This window comes from Condylostylus longicornis, unplaced genomic scaffold (genome assembly GCF_029603195.1).
Source record: "Condylostylus longicornis isolate FDR11 unplaced genomic scaffold, ASM2960319v2 ptg000055l, whole genome shotgun sequence".
NCBI classification, from domain to species: Eukaryota; Metazoa; Arthropoda; class Insecta; order Diptera; family Dolichopodidae; genus Condylostylus; species Condylostylus longicornis.
The window spans coordinates 7,749,254-7,772,947 of NW_026578024.1; the positions used below are offsets into that span (position 1 = coordinate 7,749,254).

At 25.1% G+C, this 23,694-nt stretch overlaps 1 protein-coding gene across 1 annotated transcript in view; it reads right to left on the reverse strand.

The window, feature by feature from the left end:
* LOC129611981 (thyrotropin-releasing hormone receptor-like) overlaps positions 1-21,523 on the reverse strand; it is a 39,444-nt gene extending 17,921 nt beyond the window's left edge. Inside the window, exons 1-3 of the mRNA XM_055525420.1 lie at positions 20,512-21,523; positions 18,071-18,233; positions 11,552-11,732 (exon numbers count right to left, since the gene is read on the reverse strand). Of these exons, the coding sequence (XP_055381395.1) occupies positions 11,552-11,732; positions 18,071-18,233; positions 20,512-20,862 (695 nt within the window). The 5' untranslated portion in view covers positions 20,863-21,523. The remainder of the gene's footprint in view (positions 1-11,551; positions 11,733-18,070; positions 18,234-20,511) is intronic.
* Positions 21,524-23,694: the final 2,171 nt, after the last annotated feature.

Below are 23,694 nucleotides of genomic sequence, written 5' to 3' on the forward strand. Positions count from 1 at the left end.
CATCATCGAAACTTTTATTCTTTTTCTGGAAGACAACAATTCTCTCTTTACATTCATGTCGGGCTGATTTCGTTGAAATAATTTGTGTTTCATCAAAACTTATTTGTCTTTTACATTTCAAAAGATTTTTATTTTTTAAATCTTTTATTTTATGTACTTGAAATTCTTTTGTTACTGATGATTTTAAATTTTTATTTTTATTACCATCTAATTCTCTAGATGTTGTTGAATTTGAATTTTTTGAATTTTTATTAAAAAATTGTAAATTTTCTTCAACATTTTCTCCATTTTTTATTGTAACTAATTTCCGTAAGGCTTGCTGATTTTTTAATTTTGATTTTAAATTTATCGATAGAATACTACTATCTTGGGAATCATCATCATTATTATTTGGTGTATAAACATGAAACATGGTATTATCATCGATTTCATCGTCTAACACAATATCATTATGATTTTTTGAATTTCTCTTCAATAAATTTATTTCATATTCTTTTTGATCATAACTACTTTTACATTTTGTTGTATAAGTTGATTTTGTAATAATGGTGTCTTTATTTTCAACTTTTAAATTTAAGTCATCACTAACTCTACGATTTGAACTTCTTGATAAGAAACTACTTGAAGTAGTTGTAGTTGTTGTTGCTGTTGTAATAGTTGCATTAAATGCACGACATTTTTTATGTTTCTTAAAACTTTTATCAATACAATATGAATATAATTTTCGAAAACCTTTACGAAATTTTGATGACATTAAATTATATAGAATTGGATTAATTGCTGAATTCAAATATAACATTATTCTACAAAAATATAATAAATTATAATAGTTTTCAATATCAATTGATGTTGAATCCGGACTTAAAATTATCCAAAGTGTTAGCAATCGAAATGGTAATAAACATAAAAAGAATGATAATACAACAGCACCCAACATTAAAACAACTTGTTTTCTTGCTTTAAAACTTATTTCTGGTTTTGTTGGTCGAATTTTCATCATTGCTCCATCTTTTGCTATTAAATTATGTGCTATAATACCATAAAGTACCATAAGTATAATTAATGGTAATATAAAAAATAATGATATTGTCATTAAAAAGAAGCTAATTGTCCATGGATTAACTGCTTGTGTTAGACAAACTGGTACTTTACTTCCATCAAAATAATCTTCAAATTTATATTCAGCAACATATAGAATAGGACTGTATTTTTTCAGAAGTTATTGTAAAAAAATGAATAAAATAGACAAAATGGAAGAAAAAATAAAAAATAATAATAATCTAAGTATTATGCAATTCATATGTAAATCTTAAGTATAAAATTCCATGATAGCATAAGAAATCGAACTTGGATGTATGTATGAATATTTTCAATGCAATTTTAGTATGGTTCAGAAAAAATTTTCACATTTTGATAATTGAACTCAGAAGAAAACTTTTTATGTTATCCATTTAACAAAATGCTTGATAGAACAAGTTCGAAGTGCCTGGTTTTACGCACATCAAACCCCTAATTAATAGTTAATAAAAATATTACGCACAGTGGAACAAATATTTTAATTGTCATTGATTTTCCAGTTTCGTTACTGGAAATTTTCCGGAATATCCGGAATGTTAATGTATATTTACCAAATTTTTTGATTTTGTTTTTTGAAAATTTTGTTTGATGAGAACTTTTTATTATTCTTTATTTGTATTACAAACATGTATGACAGAGATTATGTATGATTGCTAGTTGGACAACAATTTATGATTGTTTAAACAGTTTTTAACATATAAGTTCAATTAGTCAAAAGTGAACATGTTTCGGAAATTCATTTTAGAGTGATTCAATTCTGTTTGTAATATTTTCGATTAAACATTCCGATTAAGTAAGACTTCCGATGTGTGTGTATAACACTGTTTGATTAAATTTAAATGAATTTTAACTTTGAAATTTGGAAATTTACCTTCGTTTTTTTTCAAAATTAAAAAAAAGTTGAGTGTAAAAACAAAATCTTCGTTAATATCGTAACTAAGTTCATTGCAACGAGCATTCCATTTATAGCGAAAATTGAATCACTCTAAAAATCCAGTATGATAGTTGAAAATATTGATGCCAATACTAGAAAGTGATGATGTATGAAATTCAAGGAATTTTTTTCCAAAGTGTTTTTATGTGCTTTGTGATTTTTTTTTTTTGTTTCATGAAAAATTTATGGAAAAATTTTAAATATTATGCGACAAAATTTCCATACGTTTTGCTTTTTTTCTTTAAACATAAAACACAGAAAATTCACATGGAAATTGGTTTTTTTATTTTTCAAAGCCAAGTTAAAAAATAAGTTAGAAGATGATTTTTAATGTTTTTTTTTGAAAATGATTGGTCAAATATTGAATAGCTAAGTTTAAGAAGTCAAAAGGAAGATGCATAGAAGATTGAGAGGTGAATGTAGGAGATAGAAATGAAGAAATTTACAGGAGTACAATAGATTTTTTGAAAAAGAAAAATTTAAATTTATAATGAGAAAATGGAAAATGAAAATTTTTCTACATTTATCAAGGATTTTTGTAGTTAAGGCAAGAACGGAAGAAAGGAAAAAACTAAAAATGAAAAATTTAATTTAAGGTTGTGTATTAAATAATATTTTGCGATAGAAAAACTGATCAACATGGCAAAATTATAAAAGATGAAAATAAATAATTAAAATAAGTGGTTGGCTTGTCGCAGTTTCCATTATCAACCTATTCAACATCAAGTGAGTTGAACAAATTTGACAAAAATGTCACGAAAATTAGTAAACATGTGACGTATTTGTATTAATTGATTTGGTTTGAAACTTATAGTTGTTCCATCATTGCACAATAAGCAACGTGTGATAAGCTTTTAACTTAATGTGCCATATGTGATTTTGATAGTTGAAAAAGATACCCGATAAGATCACACTTCATTAATTGCTACACTAACGCATTCTTTATTGAGAACTAATGAAATTCTTCAGATATTTAGATCGGAATGGAGATGTATCCGAGTGAATGTCACTGATATCTAGATTCTGGACAATATTTTTGATGGAGTGTATCTGGTATAAGATATAATCATATTTTGGAATGCTCGACCAGTTTTTATTTATACATTAAGCTCATGTACAGTCACCTTCGTAGTAGTTTTAGATTGACTCAAAAGATTTACGGAGAACGTAATGCGATTTAAGGGTAATGAACAGAGTGACTTGCTACTGGAAACACGAGCACAAATAGTTTTGTTAAATTATTGTCTCGAAAAGGTTCGAGTGAAGGCAATCGAACCACAGAGACCGGTTTTAGTTTTTCAAAGAATGCAATTGTTGTTTTAGCAGAAAACTCGCGTTGTTTACGGACAATATTCGATCTTATCTGATAAAACTACAAAGGAAGTGATAGAAAGGAAAGGCAGTTAATTTAAATTTACCCATCTGCAGAGACATTAACATACAAAATGTTTTATAAGTATAAAAAAAATTGGTTTTTGATTTATTGAGATTTTGTTACTATTGGACGTAGAACTAAATGATTATTAAGTTGTTATTAAAAATATTAATCATAATTTATTAATATCATTAAAAAGCAAAGATTTTCATCTCAAACCAAATTATTTTTTTCTTCAACTGTACACAACAATATTTTAATATTATTTTTTTAAACCTGATTGATGAGATTGCAAAAGTCCTTGCGTATATCTTTATTGAAATTCAAATATCCTTGAAAGGACATTTTCTTTTACATAATATATATATATATATATATATAAATAAATAGAAGAATTTTCTTTTTCCTATATAATTTAATAATATTCTACTTTTATTTACCACAAGGACAGGTCAACGTACACTATAATAATCATGATTAAAAAAGCCTTTTAACAAAATTGAACCTTTTTAATTCGCAATTCATACACTTTAGAAAAATGCTAAAAAGTTTTTCTAAAAAAAGAATAAAAAATAATAAAAATTCTTAACAGAAATTCCAAGTTCTATTTTTTTAAATGAGAAAATTTGTATATTCTATTTTAGAATATTGGAAAACACTAATGATTAGATTTTAGATAAAGAACGATAATAAGGAAAAATTATACCAGTATTAATAAAGTAAAGAATATTTTTTATGTATTTGTGTTGGTTAATTACAAAACGATGATTAAACAATACTCGTATGTGCTACAATCTTACATAAATACAAAATATAATCTAAATTGATACTAAGAAACTTTTATAGTTGTTTTATCTTTATTTTTGTTGTTTGTAGTCCAATAAACTTATAAAAGAGTTTCTTGAAATTTTCGAAGTGGAAACAGAATTTTGAATGGAAGGGTAATGAAAATTCTTAACAGTCTATTACATTGAAATTGACTGCGATAATTAACTGATTTCAAAGTGAGAAAATGTAAAAATAAAAGAAGCTTATAAAACATTCTTTTTACAATTGCTTGTAGATTAAGCAAAAATAAAACAATAAATTTAAGATTTTAATCTTATTTAAGATTGTAATATTGTAATCTAATTTCTCTCACTAATTTTGATTTGCTCTAGTCATTTATTAAATTATTGACGTAAAAACTCCGAACTAACAGACATTTAGTTCTTGAAATCAACGCAGTTTGAAATTTACCTATATAAGAGCGATACCCTTTTTGGGCGGCAGAGGAAAATTATTTTATGATGAATGAAAATTCAATAGCCTTAGATATGTACTTTTCTACTAGTTGCTATGGATCCAGATTCACGAATTCATGTGCGGACATGATAGAACTAAGTAGTACTAAGTATTCTTCTTCTGTGAAAAAAAGATAGATAATTCGTCGACCATATCTACAATCGCCTCCCCACCTTCCAAATAGAGTCAGTAAGCCTAATCCACGGCAAAGTTTAATCGTCGCATGTGTTTGCAAATGCTGGCTGTTATTGTTACAAACATCATGTATCATCCGTAAAATGAAATGTCACGAAGACTACATCATAGGAATGCTCTGTAGTTCTCTGAAACCACTCATTTTTCAGCACTAAGCCTGTTTAGAAAATCTCCTTTAGATCACTTCGCAACATTAGCACATATTTACAATATGCAGCGAACTAAAAGTGGATTTCAACAAATAATCAAGCTTTTGTTGCCAGCTACCTTCGATTACTTGTCGAAAAATTTTTAGTTCCCAAAGTTCTTTAATAATTTATGCTCTTTGTAAATTGAAAAAATAATTTTCCTTGTGAATCATTTACTTTCGACTGATATTGAATAATTTCTTAAACAACCATGAATAACTTCCGAATTTCATTTAGAATTTGCCACAAATTTTATTAAAAATTTTATTTGCTATACTTTGAGTTCCAAACACAAAAATAAAATAAGATCAAAATTCATATAAATTTTAGCCCTCATTTTATTAAAGAATATTTATGTGTATATTTGTATTTTCGGATCATATGACATCAACCAGCTTTTATATTTCATTATGAGTTTGAGTTGTTCTTTGAAATTCGAGAAAAACAACAAAAAAAAAAAACAAAGATGTAAAAGAGCAATGTGAAGACTGAAAAATGCCGAAAAGAAGTGAAAAGTATTTGGTTTTTTTTGTTTTTTTTTGATATTAGATAAGAGTGACAAGTGCTCATCAAAACCTTTCTATATAATGGAAGACAAAAATCCTTATTGAAAAAAATAACAACCGAATTCGTGATTTGTTTTCCTATTTACATCTATAAGTAGAATAATGTCGTCTTCTTATTATTTGTGAAAAATTGTATATTGAATTTGTTAATTCAACAGCATCATAGGTTGCCTGAGTGCGGCTCATTGAGAAAAATAAATATATAAATATAGCAATACTCTCACTGGAGAGAGAATTGGAAGTTAAAGAGTTGTCGACCATTTTGATTTGCACATGAAATTTTGAACAATAATAAGAATACTCTATATTAGGCTAGCCTACCTCTTATGGTTGACGATTTTGGTTGTAAGCAGAGGTTTGGGAATCTTCCAAGGACGTTCAAATCATCCTCGTTTCGCTCTTTGATTTTTGATTTAAGACATGGTTGGTAAATTATTTGACAAAATAACTGAAGAAATCATATATTATCAGTTGAAATTCTTAACACTCTAATAATTTGACATGCACTTTTAAAATTTGTAATGTCACATCACAAATGATTCTTTAAAAGTTGACTTTCTGCAGAGAATTTTAATATTTGGTTAAAAATTTTTTTATATTTCCTTATTTGACTTTTGTTTTCAATTTGCTTTTTCTTTTTGAATCATTTTGACATTGTAATGGAAAAAGAAAAATATTTTGATGAAGGTTATTTTTGCTTTTCCCAGTTTTCCTTTCATTTTCCATATTTTAAGAATTTATTCAATTCTTAGATGCCTATAAGGTCAATTTAATAACATTCATTTCATCACTAATATTTAATTGGATTTTCATTATTATTTACTTGTATTTAGAACTCTATGCTGAAAGTTGAAAGTTGTCATATCCCTTTTGTCTTTTAAATATTTCTGCAAATTTTCTTTTTTTTTTAATACTAGAATGGAATAACAAATTGAAAGGATTTGATACGAATGACATTATATTTGACTTTACTTTCGATATTACTTTGATATTAAAATTTTTGATATCTAGATGCTTGAAGATATTTTGTTCTAATAATTACATTTTTAATCTTCTTTCAATATATTGCATACATATATGGACTCGTATGTTGTATTATGCACAAAATATTTTATGAGAATAATTGAAGGATATTAAAATTCATAAGCAAAAGCTTGTATTTCGAAAAACAATAAGATATTTTAGTGAATCGCTAGTATGAGGCGGAACTTTCAATTTTTTGTTATTCAATAATCTTCATTATTTTTTATATTTTTCGGGGAAAAATATAAAAAATAATGTTAACCAAAATTGTGCATGACTTTGAATTATAGGAGTAATTTTGTAAATTTGTTAATTTAAAAGTGTATGTGCGCCTATATAACACTTAAGCAAAATTATCATCACCTTTTCGAATTTAGAATTCATGTAAATTGGTTCGTATTTTAAAATATTATTGTTTATAAAATTTTCAATTCAATAATAGCCATAAATGATGTCATCAATTCCCATAAACAATTTAATTTTCCTCTAGCTATTATATAAACTCTTTAAACATAAGAAGCCTATTAAGGATATTAAAATATAAAAGTAAACGAAATTGAATAAATTAACTATTAATCATTTTGGACATCCTAAAAGGGTATGTTCTCTATACATGCTATAAAGAGTAGGCCTAAGCATAGAATAATAAATAATTTTTTTGAATTTAATCCGAAATATTAAAAATAGAATTCAACATACACACAGAATAAATTTTAAAAACAAATTTTCTTTCATACAATTAAAATAGAAAAGATTTGTTCATTTTCTATGAAAAAAATTCTTTTTTGAATAAAAAATTCAATTTTAATTTAATAACATTTGAAAAGGAAGGTGCTTTCAATTCATTTGTGCCCAAAATTTTGTTTTTGAATTTGAATACACCTAAGAAGTACACAAATGAAAAGTTTTTGGCAACATACAAGCAAATGATTAGCAACAATGTTGCTGATTGTTTTGTTATTATTGTATTTGAATAAAATTGTAAAGAAAAAGGAAGAAATTTAAGGATGTAAAAAGCCTAATGGAAAGAAAATGATATATTCAAAAAAAAGAAAGAAAGTGTGAAGAAATTTTCTCTCGGGAAAAATGATTTCTCAGAAATTTTGTTTCATTCATCAAGTAAAATACAATTTTTGTTCACACATTTAAAAGACAAATTTCTTTTAAATTGAATGGGCAGATTTAAGAAAATAAATGAATAAAAAATTTAAGGATAAGGATAATCCTTTTGAAATTTTATATATTGTTGTAGTTGAAACGGGGCAATTAGAAGATAAAACGGATATCACAGATAAAGTCTTAAGTGTAAAAATGTGATTAAGCAAAACATTTTCATGTTAAATTTTTTAAATATGAGGCTTACGCTCTAATTCAACAAGTCTTAATTTAATAAACTCTACATATTAGTAAAAATTTGAGGCTGGTTTATTTTGTTATTACAAGTAATGTTAGATAATACTAAAGTAATGAGCATCGAACAGAAGTTTCTCCCTTACGCCCATGGCCTCAAAATGGGTAATTATATCTTGTCTTCTGTTAAAATAATTTCTACAAAATATTAAAAAAACAAATCTAAACTTATTTTAGAATATTATTGTTTTTGAAAACAAGTTAAATTTTTTGAAGTACCAGTCAGTATACCACAAAATTAAGTTAAGGTATTTTTGATAATTTTAGAAATTTATGGAAATTGTAATCTCTTAAAATGGTGTTTTATATTCTAAAATGGTAAAATTAATCAAATTTTAAAGATTTCCAACTGAATTCCATGAAATCTCTGATATGTATACCATCGAAAATTAGTGGAATTAGTAGGGTAATGGATTTACTAAATGAAAATTTAGAATTTTCAGAATAAGGGAAATTTTGTTTAGAATTCCTGAAGAAAATTATTGTTTATTGAATTATATGATTAACAATTTTAAAATTTTACATGGAGTCACAAGATTATTTAATTTTAAAATGTGTACCCTTAATTTAACTTGGAATTTTTTGAAACCACACATTGCGTTATTTTGTTTTTATTTTGTTTCAGTAATAAAAAGTCTTACAGTGTTCTAATATTTTCTGAAAATATTCAATTTGGAAAGTTATATATATACATATACACATATATATATACATATTTCTTAAAAAATCTTTGAATATTCATTGATTACACATTCTAATCAAAAAAAAATATTCTTCTTTTAAGTGTACGACAAGATTTCATTCATTAAAGGTTAATGGAGAATATACCATTACTCTATTCCATATAGTATGTAGATACATTTGTATATATAAGTACATTGTAAAACCCGTGTATTTTCTAAAATCGTTATTAACATTTTCATTTACACACGTGGCTTTATTTTGTTATTTCTTTCGTACACGTCTCTTATACACACATTTTGTCAATTTGCATTGAATGTGACTTTCATGACTTTTCCATCAAATTTTCTTAAAATTTTCCATACAGGTACTGGGGGAAAAAAATAAATATAAGGAAACCAGAAATCACCAAAAAAAAATCTGTTGATTAACTTATAGAAACCTTACAAAAAAAAAAACAAAAGTTATAAATTTTGTAAATAAACCTACATTATCACCTAAGTGATTTATCTTACGTAATTCGTATCTCAATCTTAAAGGATTTTCAATATTAGATTACCATAATTAATTTCTAGGAATGCTATGAATCAATTTCTTTTGTTTATATCATCTTATTATGCATATATAACTGAATGGAATATTGTCCTAGCGAACACATAAACGCACATACACATGTATAATGCACGTTTCTCTCGTATTCCTATTACAACTGTACATTTTTTCTATAAGTATTGTTGTTTGTATATGCATGTGCACATCTCATTGATAATTTATTTACAATACAAAATTAGCTTAAATTCGTGTTGATATGTGCATATGTATGTATGTATTTTCCTATAAATTTTATACGTTCCCCGACTAACGCGTTGTATAACACGATTTCTATATAAATTTCCTAAAGTATAAGAGAAAAGGATATAAGAAAATGGAAAATTTTATAATAATTTTTTTGTTTTGCTTTTTCGTGGGGGGAAAAGTTTACCAAAAAAGTTTCATTACATTTTACCTAAAATGTATATAATTCAAAGGTTATAAGCTAGTCGTATCGCGTTCAACCAAAAATTTGTCAGTATGTCGCGTTCTATATTTTATAAAAAAAAAAGAGACCAGAAAACAAAAAGTTGAATTAAAGAGATTGAATTTTTAAATATTTTCTTTAAATTTAATTTAAATATAAGGAATTTTTTCGGAAACATTATTCTATGCGATATAGGAGTAAGTTCTATATACCTGTATATTAAGCATTACTATTACTGTTTGAACGTTTATTGTTTGTAACATTTACTGTTTGAATTTTACTTTAAATAAGATTTTAATTTCATTAAAAGAGTAGACAATTTTGTTCACTTCAAATTATTGTTTAATCCAAAATTCTTATGTACTTAACAGCGGATTTATATTATATATAAAGTTATCAAATCAGACAAGCGCGATATAAAATGTATGTCAAAATCAATGGTCGATTACCCTATAAAATTTGTGAGGCTTAAAATTAACTTAAAGTTTAATTAGTGATATAGTATAGTGAAATTTATATGTAAATTTGGAAGCAATTTCTTATTACAATTTCTTGATTTTTGCATTTAAGATGCTAAAATTTAGTTGTATGTAAGATTCAAATTTATCGTGGAATTCAAATTGAAATCGTTATAAATACTGAAATTTTCTGGTATGTATTTTTCATGAAACAGACTGAAAAGTGCCTATAAGTATGTTAAAAATCGTAAATATTTAATTAATTTGAGAATATGTCAAAAATTAAGATAAGTTTAATTGAATTTGACATTGCTAAGAAAAAAACAAAGTGCCTTTAAGACTGTACTAAATTTAAGTTTTTCCAAACTAAAAGTTTTTGTAAGGCGGTTATATTTTGTCCGAAATATTCGCCTAAATGCATATTAATTGGTAAAAAGGTGTTAGAATCATTCTGTTTAACAAAATTTTGGAAGATTTTGGGATATGTTTTGTTAAAAATCAAATGTTTAATAATGAAGAACTTGTTGGATTTTTTTTGTGTACTGTATATTGCAATACAAGTTTTTATTGACATGACGTAAGGCGTGTAACATGTGATTTCATGCCATCTTTTCGGGAGTTTCAAGTTTCTGTTTAGATTTATTCAGTTAGTAGAAATTATGGCATTTTTGCGAGCTTCGTGTTCAAGCGCCGTTAAATTTTCATTTATCATCCATGGACTAGTTGTATTTTAATAAAGAATTCTAAAAGTCTTTAGAATTTTATTTATTCTCTGACACACCTCTTAATATTGCTTAAATATTATAATTTTTGTAACATTAAACCTAGTTTACTATTAAGATTTTCTTAAGAACCACAATTTTTCTCTAAATTATGGAATCAAATCATTAAAATTCACTTAAATAAAAAAATATTCTTCATGTTTTCATGAAAATTACTATAAGAAGGAAATAGAAACAAAGATAATAAAAAAATAATGTTTAACAGGTGAAAATAGTTGTTGAAAAAAATTAATTTTATAAAAAAAAGTCTCATGCATAATTCAAAGCAACAAACTAATAAAGAAGCACAATGACGACACACAAATCATCAAAAACAAAAATTTACACAATGTACAAAGCAGCAAAATCTCTAACTTTTCTGATTCTTAAACAAACAATTTAAAATCGCTTAAAATATTTTCAACGTTTTCAAAACAAGCATACAAGTAAATATTATGTAGGAATAAGGAAGAAAATGAATATTACATGAAAATGATTAATGACATTTTTTGTAGAAAATTTTAGTTGTAAAGCATTTACAATAATAGATACTTAAGATTTTTTAAAATGTTGTAAATTACCTTGTAAATAAAGCAGCAACAGCCCATGCTATAACGCATATTAATAATGCACGAGCTTTTGTACAAACATAGCCGGCTTTTAATGGTTCACATATAGCATAGTAACGTTCAAATGATATTGCTAGTATTGTTAAAACGCTTGCATGTGCCACAGTTAATTCAATGAATGGTACTGCTTTACCTATACGAATTAAAGAATTTATTTTTAAAAATTTTATGAAATAGTTTAGTATTTAATTTTGAAAAATATTAAAAAAATTTTTAAGAAAAGATCGCTATAAATCATATTGCCTTGGAACATTCTGATTGCGTTGAGCACAAAATATTGTGGAAAATAACGGATTAAAAATCCATTGGTTGAATGTAAAAAATTTAAATATTTTTTTTTTCTGAAAATAAAATGATTTTGTGGGACAAGAAAATAATAAAATAATAAATGACAAATAATTGCTTTTTCTATTTAAAGAATGCTTTGTTTTCATTTATAAGAGCGTTATGGAATTTACATGCAATACATGCAATGTAAAATATTTTGTTGTAAAGTATTGTATTGCAATTCATAATTTTTCCGGTGAAATTTCACGCGAGATTATAAATAGAAATGAATGTATGCTTAATTTATATAAGATTTTAATATTTCTTAAAATGATGATTAAATGGAGGCAAGTTCAAGAAATAAATAAATATTAGAATCAAAAGGTAGGGTACATACATAAAATATTATGCGTTAATAAGAAAAACCTGTAATTAAGTTCCAAATTCAAATCTCAAAGCAGTCATAAAAACAATGATAAGCCGCTACTATATTCCTAAAACTGAATGATAATTAATAATTTTTGTCATTCATCACTGGGGTTGATTATATTCTGCTGTTAATTCTCTTATAATTGCAAATATCACATTGCTGTAATGAATTATATTCTATCACAATTTCTTATATAAACTATTCCAGTCTTGAACAATAGAAAAGGCAGCAACATCACACTAAGATAGTAGATAACCTAAGTCACTATGAATGGCAGCACTGTTATCGTACCAGTGTTCCAATACTTTTTCCGGATGTTCCAAATATTTAGATCGAAATTTTTTCTCGAAGTGAGTAAATAATTGAAAATAGTCCCCAAATTTAGAGCACACACATTGTATACAGCGATTAGATGAATAACAAGCTCCTTTCACAGAGTAGTTGCATACCTTTTCACACCAAACAAAATCCTTTCACAAATCATATTCCTAATTAGCAGTATTCTTTAAAGATTTCTTCTTATAATAATTTTTGTGGTTAACTCTTTTTTCATCTCTAACTAAATGCCTCTATTTTTTCATTTCTAAAATTTTTAAATTCTTATTTATTAAATCAATAAATTTTCTTATTTTACACATAATTTTCATAGTCATTTTCGAATGACTTTAATGATCAACGAATTCCTATATATTTTTTGACTTATGGACCAAATAAATTATAAAAAATACAAAAAAAAACACATTTTCGCTCACGTAAAATTATCACTAAAAGAAATATTAGTAACAAATCACGGCACCATGTATATGACATCACGCTATATAAGTATTCACATTTACATTTCCATATACATACAAGTCCACACGTACATTAATATATTATACATACATACCAATATCATATAGGAAAAACAAAACTATAATTGTATTTTGCCAGTGTTTGTGGCGATTATTCTCTGCTGTTGTTCAACAGATGGACATTACAACTTATTCACTTGTTTGCTTTTCTTTGAATTTTTAATTTTAAAATGTTCTACATACGCGTACATAAATAATATGGTGATTATACATTTGTATGCCGCGATATACAACATTAATTTTATTTAAAATTTTTTTTTGTATTTTAAATTTAAATAAACGTGTGTTTACGGAAATTAGAATTATTATAATAAATTCTAAAGAAGAAAAAACAAATTATTTTTTAGAAAAAAAAAATAAATGTCATTGTGATGAAAAGAAGTTGATGTTAAACAAATTTTACTTTGTTTTATACGTCATAGAGGGGGGGGGGGGGGAGTTTGGAGTGTTTACCTACAAAGAGGTAGAATATTTTAGAAAAAGAGATAGTGAATAGCGAGAATTCCGGAATTCGGTAAAATTGTGTGAATTCAATTATAATTTTCAATAGTCTTATAAGTCATACAAATATGTTCTGGCATATTATGTAAATTGTTACACAATTGTGTTTTCTTATTGCATAAATTTAGGAACTACGATATTAATTGCATATGTCAGATTTATTCAACAATTTAAAAGTGGAGCATCCACTTTGAAAAAAATATTGTTAAAATATTAAATATTTTAAATTCAGCAATTAGCAATGATTTGCTGTATAAGTCAAATTGAAGTTCGATCTTCATAAAACAAATTGCTGTATATGATATAGATCTGCACTTAGGTAGACGTGTAACGTCTAAATCTGCACCGTCATCTAGATGATATAGATCTGCACCTGCTAACGCAGTGTCTTAACGGAACAGATACTTTAGTCAATTAAATTGTGTTATATTTTTAATTAATAACTTCAAGGGAAAGAATAGGATAGAAAAAATAATCGAAAGAAACTTTCGTCTATCTTTCGACACGGCATAGTCGACCATCATCTACAACTGACATCGACCATCATAGTCGATGTCAGTGTCATCTGTGGCAGTCGGCATATATATACTGTTAGTATGGCTTTCATTTTGGAACCTTTAATATATAGTTTTAAGGACAGGTGCTAAAACAAAATTTTTTCAAAATTTTTTCAGATTTCTACGTAATTGTGTGTACAATCCTATTTTTTGTGTGGGGTCTTGTAAACAACCTTTGAAAAGACATGGGACCAAAGAGAATATTTTTCAAAACAAAATATTTTGTTGCTCAGTCTTATGCGCTTTACTTCAAAAACGCAATAATACGGTATTAATACATAATTCTGACTAAAAGTTTTAACTGCTGAATACATTATTATTGTAATTTTAAAGTCACGAAATCTTAATTATAAAATTAAAATAATGTATATAAAATTTTTATATTTGAGTATTTTGAGTTCATTTCTGCGAATACATTCCCGAAGAAATTATTGGCATATTTGCAGAATTAGAACACATATCTGTGTATTTTATCTTTTTAATAATGAAGGCGCGTGAATTATTCTATGCACGAAGCCTCTTACAATTTTTTTGAAAATTTTAAATACATATTGTCTACGTTATAGCATATATGTATGTAGTCAAAAAAACTGGCGCTTGTTGAAAATATTTTAGATAAAGAAAATATGGTGCAAAAAATATAAAAGAAAATTTTCCTAATATTTTTTTTTTTATAAAAATCTGGGTGTTTTCGTTAAATAAAAAATTAATAGACAGAAACAAATCAAATTTTTTTTTTAAATAGAAGAAAAAATGATATTAATATTCGCGTACATACAATTATACAAAACATAATTTTGTATATACACATTTTGCGTACGGTATTCTGAAAAAAAAAAATTCAAAAGATTTCCACTAAAAATTCTATAAAATTTATATGAAAATTTTTACGATATAATTCAAAGATCAAAGTGATATAAAAAATTCATTTCTATTATAGTTAATAAAAATTTGTATATTATTTCTAGTATTTGAGAAAATTCTATAGAATTTTCTCTATTAATGTCTTAATAAAATGTAAATTTCAATCAATTTTCCTATATTAGAGAACCACTAGATAACCTAAGTATATCATACTTCAAAAATTTAAATTCAATTTCATTGAAATTAAATTGAAAAATTGAAATGTTTGACAGATTGAATTGATGAAATTATTCTAAATATTATTTTGTGTATAACAATATTATGATTTTGTATATTAATTCAATTATTTTCACCAGTTCAAATCCTAATTCTTATTTCAACATAAAAAAGTTGCAATTGCGTCCCTCATCTATATCATAATAAGACTGGAATTGAAATGACATTCAAACAGAGCAGAATTGTGTTGGTAGAATCTTGAAAATTTTGCTTTGTAATAAAAATAATAAGTTGATCATTATAAATGTGAGTAATAAGTACGTTTAATTCATAAAAACAAATGAATATTTTGGGTGCATCAAAGAAAAATTGCAAAATTGCTTCCTTTCTTCGCAAAATAATTAATGAAAGCTGTCAACATTTTCAATAAATTGGAACAGTTTTCAATTGATCATTAATTATAGAACAATTTGCATTAATAAAAAGAATTTCAGCAATTGATAAATGTGATGCAATATTGTTTAAAATTTATTATGGACGATTTGCTGTCTGAATTAAATGGAATATTTTTGCATTTCTTTGAAGGCTATATCATATGAAAATTGTGTTTTAGAAAAAATTTTAATCAGTACTAGAGAAACTGTGAGGAGTATAAGATATTTAAAATAAGTTGCTGAAAGAGGGGTTTGTCTCAGCGTTTTTGATAATGAGGCAAAATGTGAAACTTTAAATATTCTTCAGCAGCTTTCTGAACTACATTCTGAAGTTCTAAGGGTCAATTAATGAGCCCATGTATGAAATGCTGCCTTCATGAGCCACACACCGTTCAACTTTAATTTAATAAAGCACACTACATTCTTCTAGTTTGAGCAAAGTAAATACTTCTATTTTCCGAAAAGGCTGAAAAGCGCTTTTCCAACAATTTCACTGCATATAAGGATCGGATATTCACCTTGATGTAGTTTAAAAATCATATTTAATTTTTTGTAGCCAATAGGATATAGAATAACGACCACAATCCTCTTATAATTTTTTCTATATCAGACGCATTCAATGATCATACCTACATGTATGTATATACCAACATTTTGTACTAAAGCTAGTATATTTGACTAAAAGAAATCAGAACGCACATTTATAATTACAAAGAAGAAAACTATTAATTAAAAAACAAAAATAAAAAAAATTTTTAAATGTTATAATTAATTTTATAATATTAAAATTTAAAAAAATATTTTTGACATTTTCTTGTCATCTTTGTACAAATAATTTTGGTTTTTATGTTAATTACTTTTGTATGTCTTTTAAAAAGTTTAATAGAATTTTAAACATGACATACGACCTTATTAAGAAATTTGTTAAATTTATTATTAAATTTGATAAAAATTAAAAAAAAAATTCAAAAATTAAAGATGGGAAGGTGTAAAAATTTTTGATATTCACATTTTCCTTTTTATCATTCGGTAGAGAAGAGAATAATCAGGAGTATGATTGAAGAAGGTTGGTGATGTCAGAAAGTAATTAAGAATTTAAAAATTCCATTATTACAATCTGTTAAACTCAATCTGTTATACATTCAAAAAAGGATGGGATAAAATTTTATGATTTCATGCATAAAATTTGAATTATTTAAAAAGTATTTAAAAATTATTTTTTTTGTATTTTTTAATTTTTACGAATTTTGTACGTAAATTTTAATGATTTCTTAACATAAATTAATAGGAAAAATATTTAATAATATAAAATGATGTATAAGAACATTTTAAATACCTACATTTATTTTTGAAATTAGAAAATTTAAATGTGTCTGAATAATTTATTTTAGTTAATTGTAAATTGAGAGCTTTTAATTCAATTCAAAATCAGAAATGTTGCTAAAATTTTTTGATATTTCAGCTAATTCCTGCTTTTACTGCAATTGATAGTCGACAGTTATGAATTATAATATTACCTTCATGAGTGGATACAATTCAACAATTACAAATAATGTTTATTACAATACGTGTACATCATTTACGTCCAGCTGAGAGTACACACATCTTAAACAAAGAGCTATACATAATAATGGAGAATATTTAGTAGCAACATTTTTTTTTATTACCGACCGCGTTGAATACAATAAGAAAGGTTATGTGATGTCACCAAATTTTGGATGTCAAACTTTCAGTGTGAGTGCGCTTCCAGAGTGATGTCGGTCTGTTTGTCAGTCTACCAGTCTGTCTGACTGTGTGTGTACGCGCAAGTTTCAAGTTTAATGGAACCGATTTTGATTTTTACGGAAATTTTATAGATTTTATTCCTTTTCTTCCTATGTCACGTATTTTACATTTCTACGGAAATAAACTGGCAAACTTTTCACGCAACTCGAATGGGATAAAGCGAAATTACCAAATTTCGGATGTCAAACTCTCGGTGGTAGCGCGCTTCCAGAGTGATGTCAGTCTTTTAGATAGACTAAAATAAGCGAAAGGGCCAAATTAACCTTTTCCTAGATATTTTTCTAACGATAAATTATATTATAACGATAGACTAGATAATACGTATTGCGGTCGGTTATGTGCTGATCACATCAGATTTTTTTCCTTAAGGCAAATAAGATTTAGATTTTCTCTTCTTTTCTCTCTTTTTTTTTTTTGGTTTTTGATTTATATGTTAACATTAATATTAAAAATATTAAATTTATATCCTTTTTTATTAACAAAATATCTGTAAATGAATAATTATAATATTATGTAACATAATATTACAAAATTATAATAATATATTTATAAATTATACTTACACATTGCATGTCCTAGGACCCATGTTTCAGGTTTTGAATTAACTTCAACCAAAACAGTTGGTGTACATATTAGTAGTACCAGTAAATCGGCTATACTTAAATTAGTGAGAAAAATATTTGTTGAATTTCTCATATCCTTTGTTAAAAGGATAACAATTGGCACCTACAGAGTATAAGAATAAGAAAACAAAAATAGAGTAAAAAAAAGAAATTAGAATGAATAAAAGAGAATTTGATTTTAAGAGAATAAAAAAAGAGAGAATTTTATGAGCACCCGAAAACATAATGGAGGCAAATTAAAATGAAGGTTAATAATTAAATGGAGTGGTTTGTGATTAACAGTAAAATATTATTAAGATTTTTTTTGAATTTTCTTTTCTGTTTTTGGTTTTTACATCTTAATTTGAATTTCTTGTTTTCAAGTTAAACTGTTTATTTGTTTTGTTTGAGTTTTTTTCTAACTAATGATTTTTGTGCGAGTGTGTGTTTTATACAGCATTATTTATTAAATTTAAGATTTTTATAGCGATTTTTCTACAGTAAAATTTTTTGGTAATAAAATTTTTGGAATTTTTCAGTTCCACTTAATTTTCTGTAAATTCGGTTATACAATAGGATTCAACAATGGTTCCAGTATTGAATTCAAATTAATTTGTTTTAAAATTCTACGAAAATAGGAGGTATGTTAAAAAATTAAGAGATAAATTTGAATTGAGCTCAAAACGTCTTAGCTCAAATTTATTGAAAAATATCCTGAGTTTGGAAGTGAAATATAAAATTTGAAAAATTTGTGTTTGTATTTCTAACATCTCTTTTTGAGAGATAAATTTCTGTTAGTGATTTTATGTCTGAAATCTGGTTCGGAAGCAATAGTTTTCATAAATTTTGTTCAATGCCCTCAATACTCAAAATTATTGCATTCCACTTAGATTTTTTCAATTTTTACCAGACAACAATTGAATAATTATAATTTGAATGTCACAATAATTTTATTTTCAAAAAATGTTAATTAATAATTTTCCATAAACTCTTTGAATAATTAAATTTTTTAAAATCTCATAATTAAAACTGTTTTGCTTTTATTCTATTAAAAGCGCGATTTAATTTTCTTTAACAAAAGAAATGATTTTTATCAATTTTTGTTTTTATTGTCTTACGTTCCAAATTTGTTGATAAAGAGTTTATTTTACGGACGAATAATTCAATTTTTTCTTTATGCTTTGTTTTTTATGTGTCCTTAATAGCGGTACGTACATTCATTGGTATTTTTACGAAGTATTAATTTTATTTTTGAAAAATAAGAAGAATTTGTGAAAAGAAAATGTCCTTAACTATTAAAATTTATTTTCATTTTTTTTCATTTAAAATTTATTTGTTTTTTTTTGTTTATTCTTATATTCCAACATCAACGAGAGGAAAAAAACAAAATGGATTTTTTTAAAAAGTAACTTTTTCTTTCTTATATTTTTTTGCTTCTTACAAAAAAAAGGGGTAATGCCAAGTCTAAATTGTTGTAATAAAAGTAAGAAAAACCATGATAACAAAAACAAACAAGATAAAAAGGTCCTTATTTTTTGTTAAAAGAAAACAGAGAACCTTGAAAACATGTACAAATCCTTTAAAAAAATGGGTGGCATTAAAAAATTTTATTCGAAATCAATATTTAAAGATTTAAATAGAACGTGTGATTTAATTTTGTTTTCTACTTTTCTTATTTTGTTTTTAAAGAATATTGACTTGTTGTACAGGAAAGAAAGGTTCCGATTGTTTATTTAATGTAATCGGGGGGTGCCTATATCGTAAATTTGATTTGAATATAAAATTTGAATGGGTTTTCTTTAAGATAAAAATATATTTTTAAGGTTATCTTTTCAAGTCCAACATCATAATTGCATTAAAAATTTATTATCATTCAAATAAAAATTATGATAATTGGTTGTAAAACATGGAAATTTCAAAGTGTATACAAAAATTATTTGCACATTAAATGGAATTAAATTTAAATTTTTAAATCTTATGGAAATTTCAAGATAACCAGAGTTATTTAAATTATTTTCCTGAATTTTTTGTGTTTAAATCATTAGAATTACTTATTTGGTATTAAAATTCATGCAAACCAATTATTTTTAGCAAAATTTTAAAAATTCTAATTGAAACCAAAAATAGAGAAGCTCATAATTTTAACTTCGCCGAAATCCTGCGTTTGTTAATAATTTTGTTGCAAATAGTTTTATTAATGTAAAGGATATCACAACCATAATCTTCTTATTTTCGATCTACTAAAATTGAATCTTTTGAAAAACATTAATTCTCCTATTGCCTACAAATATGCAATTTGAATTTATCTGAAAAAATTGTGGTACATTTTTCTTAAAATTTTAAATTTTTCTTAAATTATGTATCTAATTTTAATTTTAAAAAATCTAATTTTCATTACCTACCATAATATTACCGATGACACCAAGTATCATAATTGTAATACAAATGACCATGGATGTATTACGAATATATGCTGGTATTTCGGGTATTTCATAATTATTGTTGTCACTTTTATTATCATTCTTATTATTTTCAACATCAAATATTGATATTGTTGTCGAATATAAATTTGTTGTTGCTGTTTCCATTGTATTATTATTAAAATTACTTTCATTATAATTATTATTACTATTATTTCTAATGTTAATTCTATTAATTTTACTATCATTTGTATTAAAATCATCATCACTAATAATACTGTTAATATTATGTAAAAAATTTTTATATTCATTATTATCATGTAGAATATCCATTGTAATTGATTTGTCATCAATGTCACCAATAATGTCTCCGCTTCCATTATATTCAATATTTTCATTATTTTTTGGTATTTTAAGACTTTCTCTTTTAACATTTGTATGAATATTACCACCACCACTACCACCTTTATTATATTTAATATTATTAATACTGTTTGTTTTCTTTTTAATCCTGCTGTGCCATCTATTGTCATTATCATTATGATTATTATTATTATTACTATTATGATTTTTATTATTGCTATTACTATTGATTTTATTACTAAGACTATTTAAATTTATTGGATTAAAATGTGTTACAATATTATTTAAATTATTTTTTTCATTTAGATTTTTTATTGCTACTGTTGTTGTTGTTGTTGCTTTGGAATTTTCTATTATTTCTATTGTTTTTATTTGTTTTATGTGGTTTTTCCATTGCTTCAAATATGATATTGAAATAGATGGTGTCGCTGTCGGAATATAAGAAGACGGTAAAGAAGAATATGAAGTTGTTGTTGTTGTTGATGTTGATGATGGTATTGATGTGTAGGTGGCTGTGGTGGTATAATGATTATCTTGTTGAAATAAACTTACATTGAATAATGTTGTTGCAATTAAAAAACTTGCTAAAGTTGTTGTCGATGATCTTGTAACATTTTCACCAATTATTCTATCCACCACAATACTTTTTCAACAAAATATTTTAAGATTAAAAATTTTTTTCTTTTTTTTTTTTTGGAAAATTTATTTGTCTAGATTTATATTTTTGATTTAAATCTTTAATTTTTATAATATTTCTTTAATAATCCTTATTTTCTGCTAATTTTATTTATTTCGTTGTGAACAATGTGAAAAAAATTGTAGTTTCACTGCTCCTAGTTATAAGTACGTAGGTGAATTTTATATCATTATGTAAAAACATTATATATCTTTACATAATTGTATATGATTTGGTAATATAATTAAAGTTATATCCTTAAAATCACTTGATGGGTGTATAATACAAAGGACTTTTTTTGTATATGTATATATTGTAACCATTACTTCACAGTTACTTTAGTTGATGTTGGTCAATCATCCAGTTGTTATAATTCAATATAATGGATTATATACACACATATACTTACACATAGTTATACAAGTTGTTTAGATTTTTATATTTTATACTATTATTTTGTTGACTTTATTATATATTAAAAAAGTAAATATACATTTGTTTGTATTTTGTAACAGTAGAATGTGAATAAATAAACTGAGAGAGAGGAAGAGTGATAAAGAGAGAGAGAGAGAGAGGCAGAGAAAACTACATTGAAATTACAATAGAATTACTGCTGTTTTCTTTTACTTTTTTCTCATTGGATTCAATAATTATTCTTATGGCTCCTTCAAAACCACAATGAAAAATCTATTGAGATTTTAATTCAAACTATTATATTGATATTCTCATTATAATAGTGACATTGATATTGATCAACATAGAAAATGATGATGATGATTATGCTATTTTTTTGCCTTAAATTGAATATAAAAGTATAAGTAAATGTAGAACAATATGTGTAATATGAGTTTTGTATTATAATCTGTAGGATAATCCTTATCGGTATAAAAGCCAAATGTATGTTTGTGTATATACACATATAATGTAGTGTGTTGTCCTCCTGTGTGATATCCGTGTTATGTCACTCAATAGATTCACAGTAGGTGATTATTATTTTAAGTTTTTTCTTTCTCCTGGTTTGTTTTAACACGTATAACTTAAATTTCCTTTTAATAAAACCTTATACATTTTATATCCTGTGTTTAATAAGTTGTTTAGAAAGATGAATTTCACTTTAAAAAGAAAATTTTTTTTATTTTTTATAGAAAGTTTTTGTGATGCAGCACATTTCTTTTCACTTTTCTTTTGAACACCAAACAATTTCACTTTTTCTTTATTTTATTGAATTTAATATTTTAAAAATGTAAAAAGATTTTCATAAAAATTTTTGTGTTCTCGAAAAAATTTTAAAAGTTATTTTCCATTATCCTTTAAATTTCCTTTAATGTTGAAAAACAAAATATGAAAAGAGCAGAAAAATAAGAGGACAAAAGAGTGTAGACGTTAAAATAGATTTTTTATGGTATGGAACCGAAAACAATTAAAATGATTTTATGGTGTTGATAATTATTTGCAGTCGGTTGAATCAAAGGTCGTTTAAAATTTTATTAACCTAATCTTAAGTATGCTTTAATTATATTTACTCAAAGAATATAAAATTATTAAAATTTGAAATTATGATTTTTAATATAGAATAATTAAATACAAAATAATTTGTTTTTTAAAAAAGTTGGAAATTAAATAGCTTTAATAGGAATTTCATGTTTTAATTTTCAATTCAGAAGCGTGTCCGAAATGAAAGAGAAATTGTATATCAACATTAAATAAGGCGAAATTTTTATCACGCAACTTTTGTTTTGGAATGAGTTTTAATGTTAAAAATTGAAATTATTGCCATAATTTATGGAAAAAATACGTTTGAATTTACTCTCTAACCCTCTTTTTTCCTGTTTTTACAAAATGTTGATAATAATTTTTTTATAAGTACTTGTATAGATCAAAGTTCGTGATATGAGGTAATCCAGGCACTGCAACCTAAGATTTGTATTTCTTCTGCCGACTAATCAAATAAGCGGTCCCAAGGCCATTATAGGATACAGAAAAGGTTTGAAACAGGAAATATAGAAACAGGAATTTGGATTACTTTTATATGGAATGCATAACTCTACCCCGTACTTTATAAAAGCTTAATAAAATGTATATATTAAAAGCTCTTTGATTTGGCGTTGTTTTAGAAGATCCCTCCG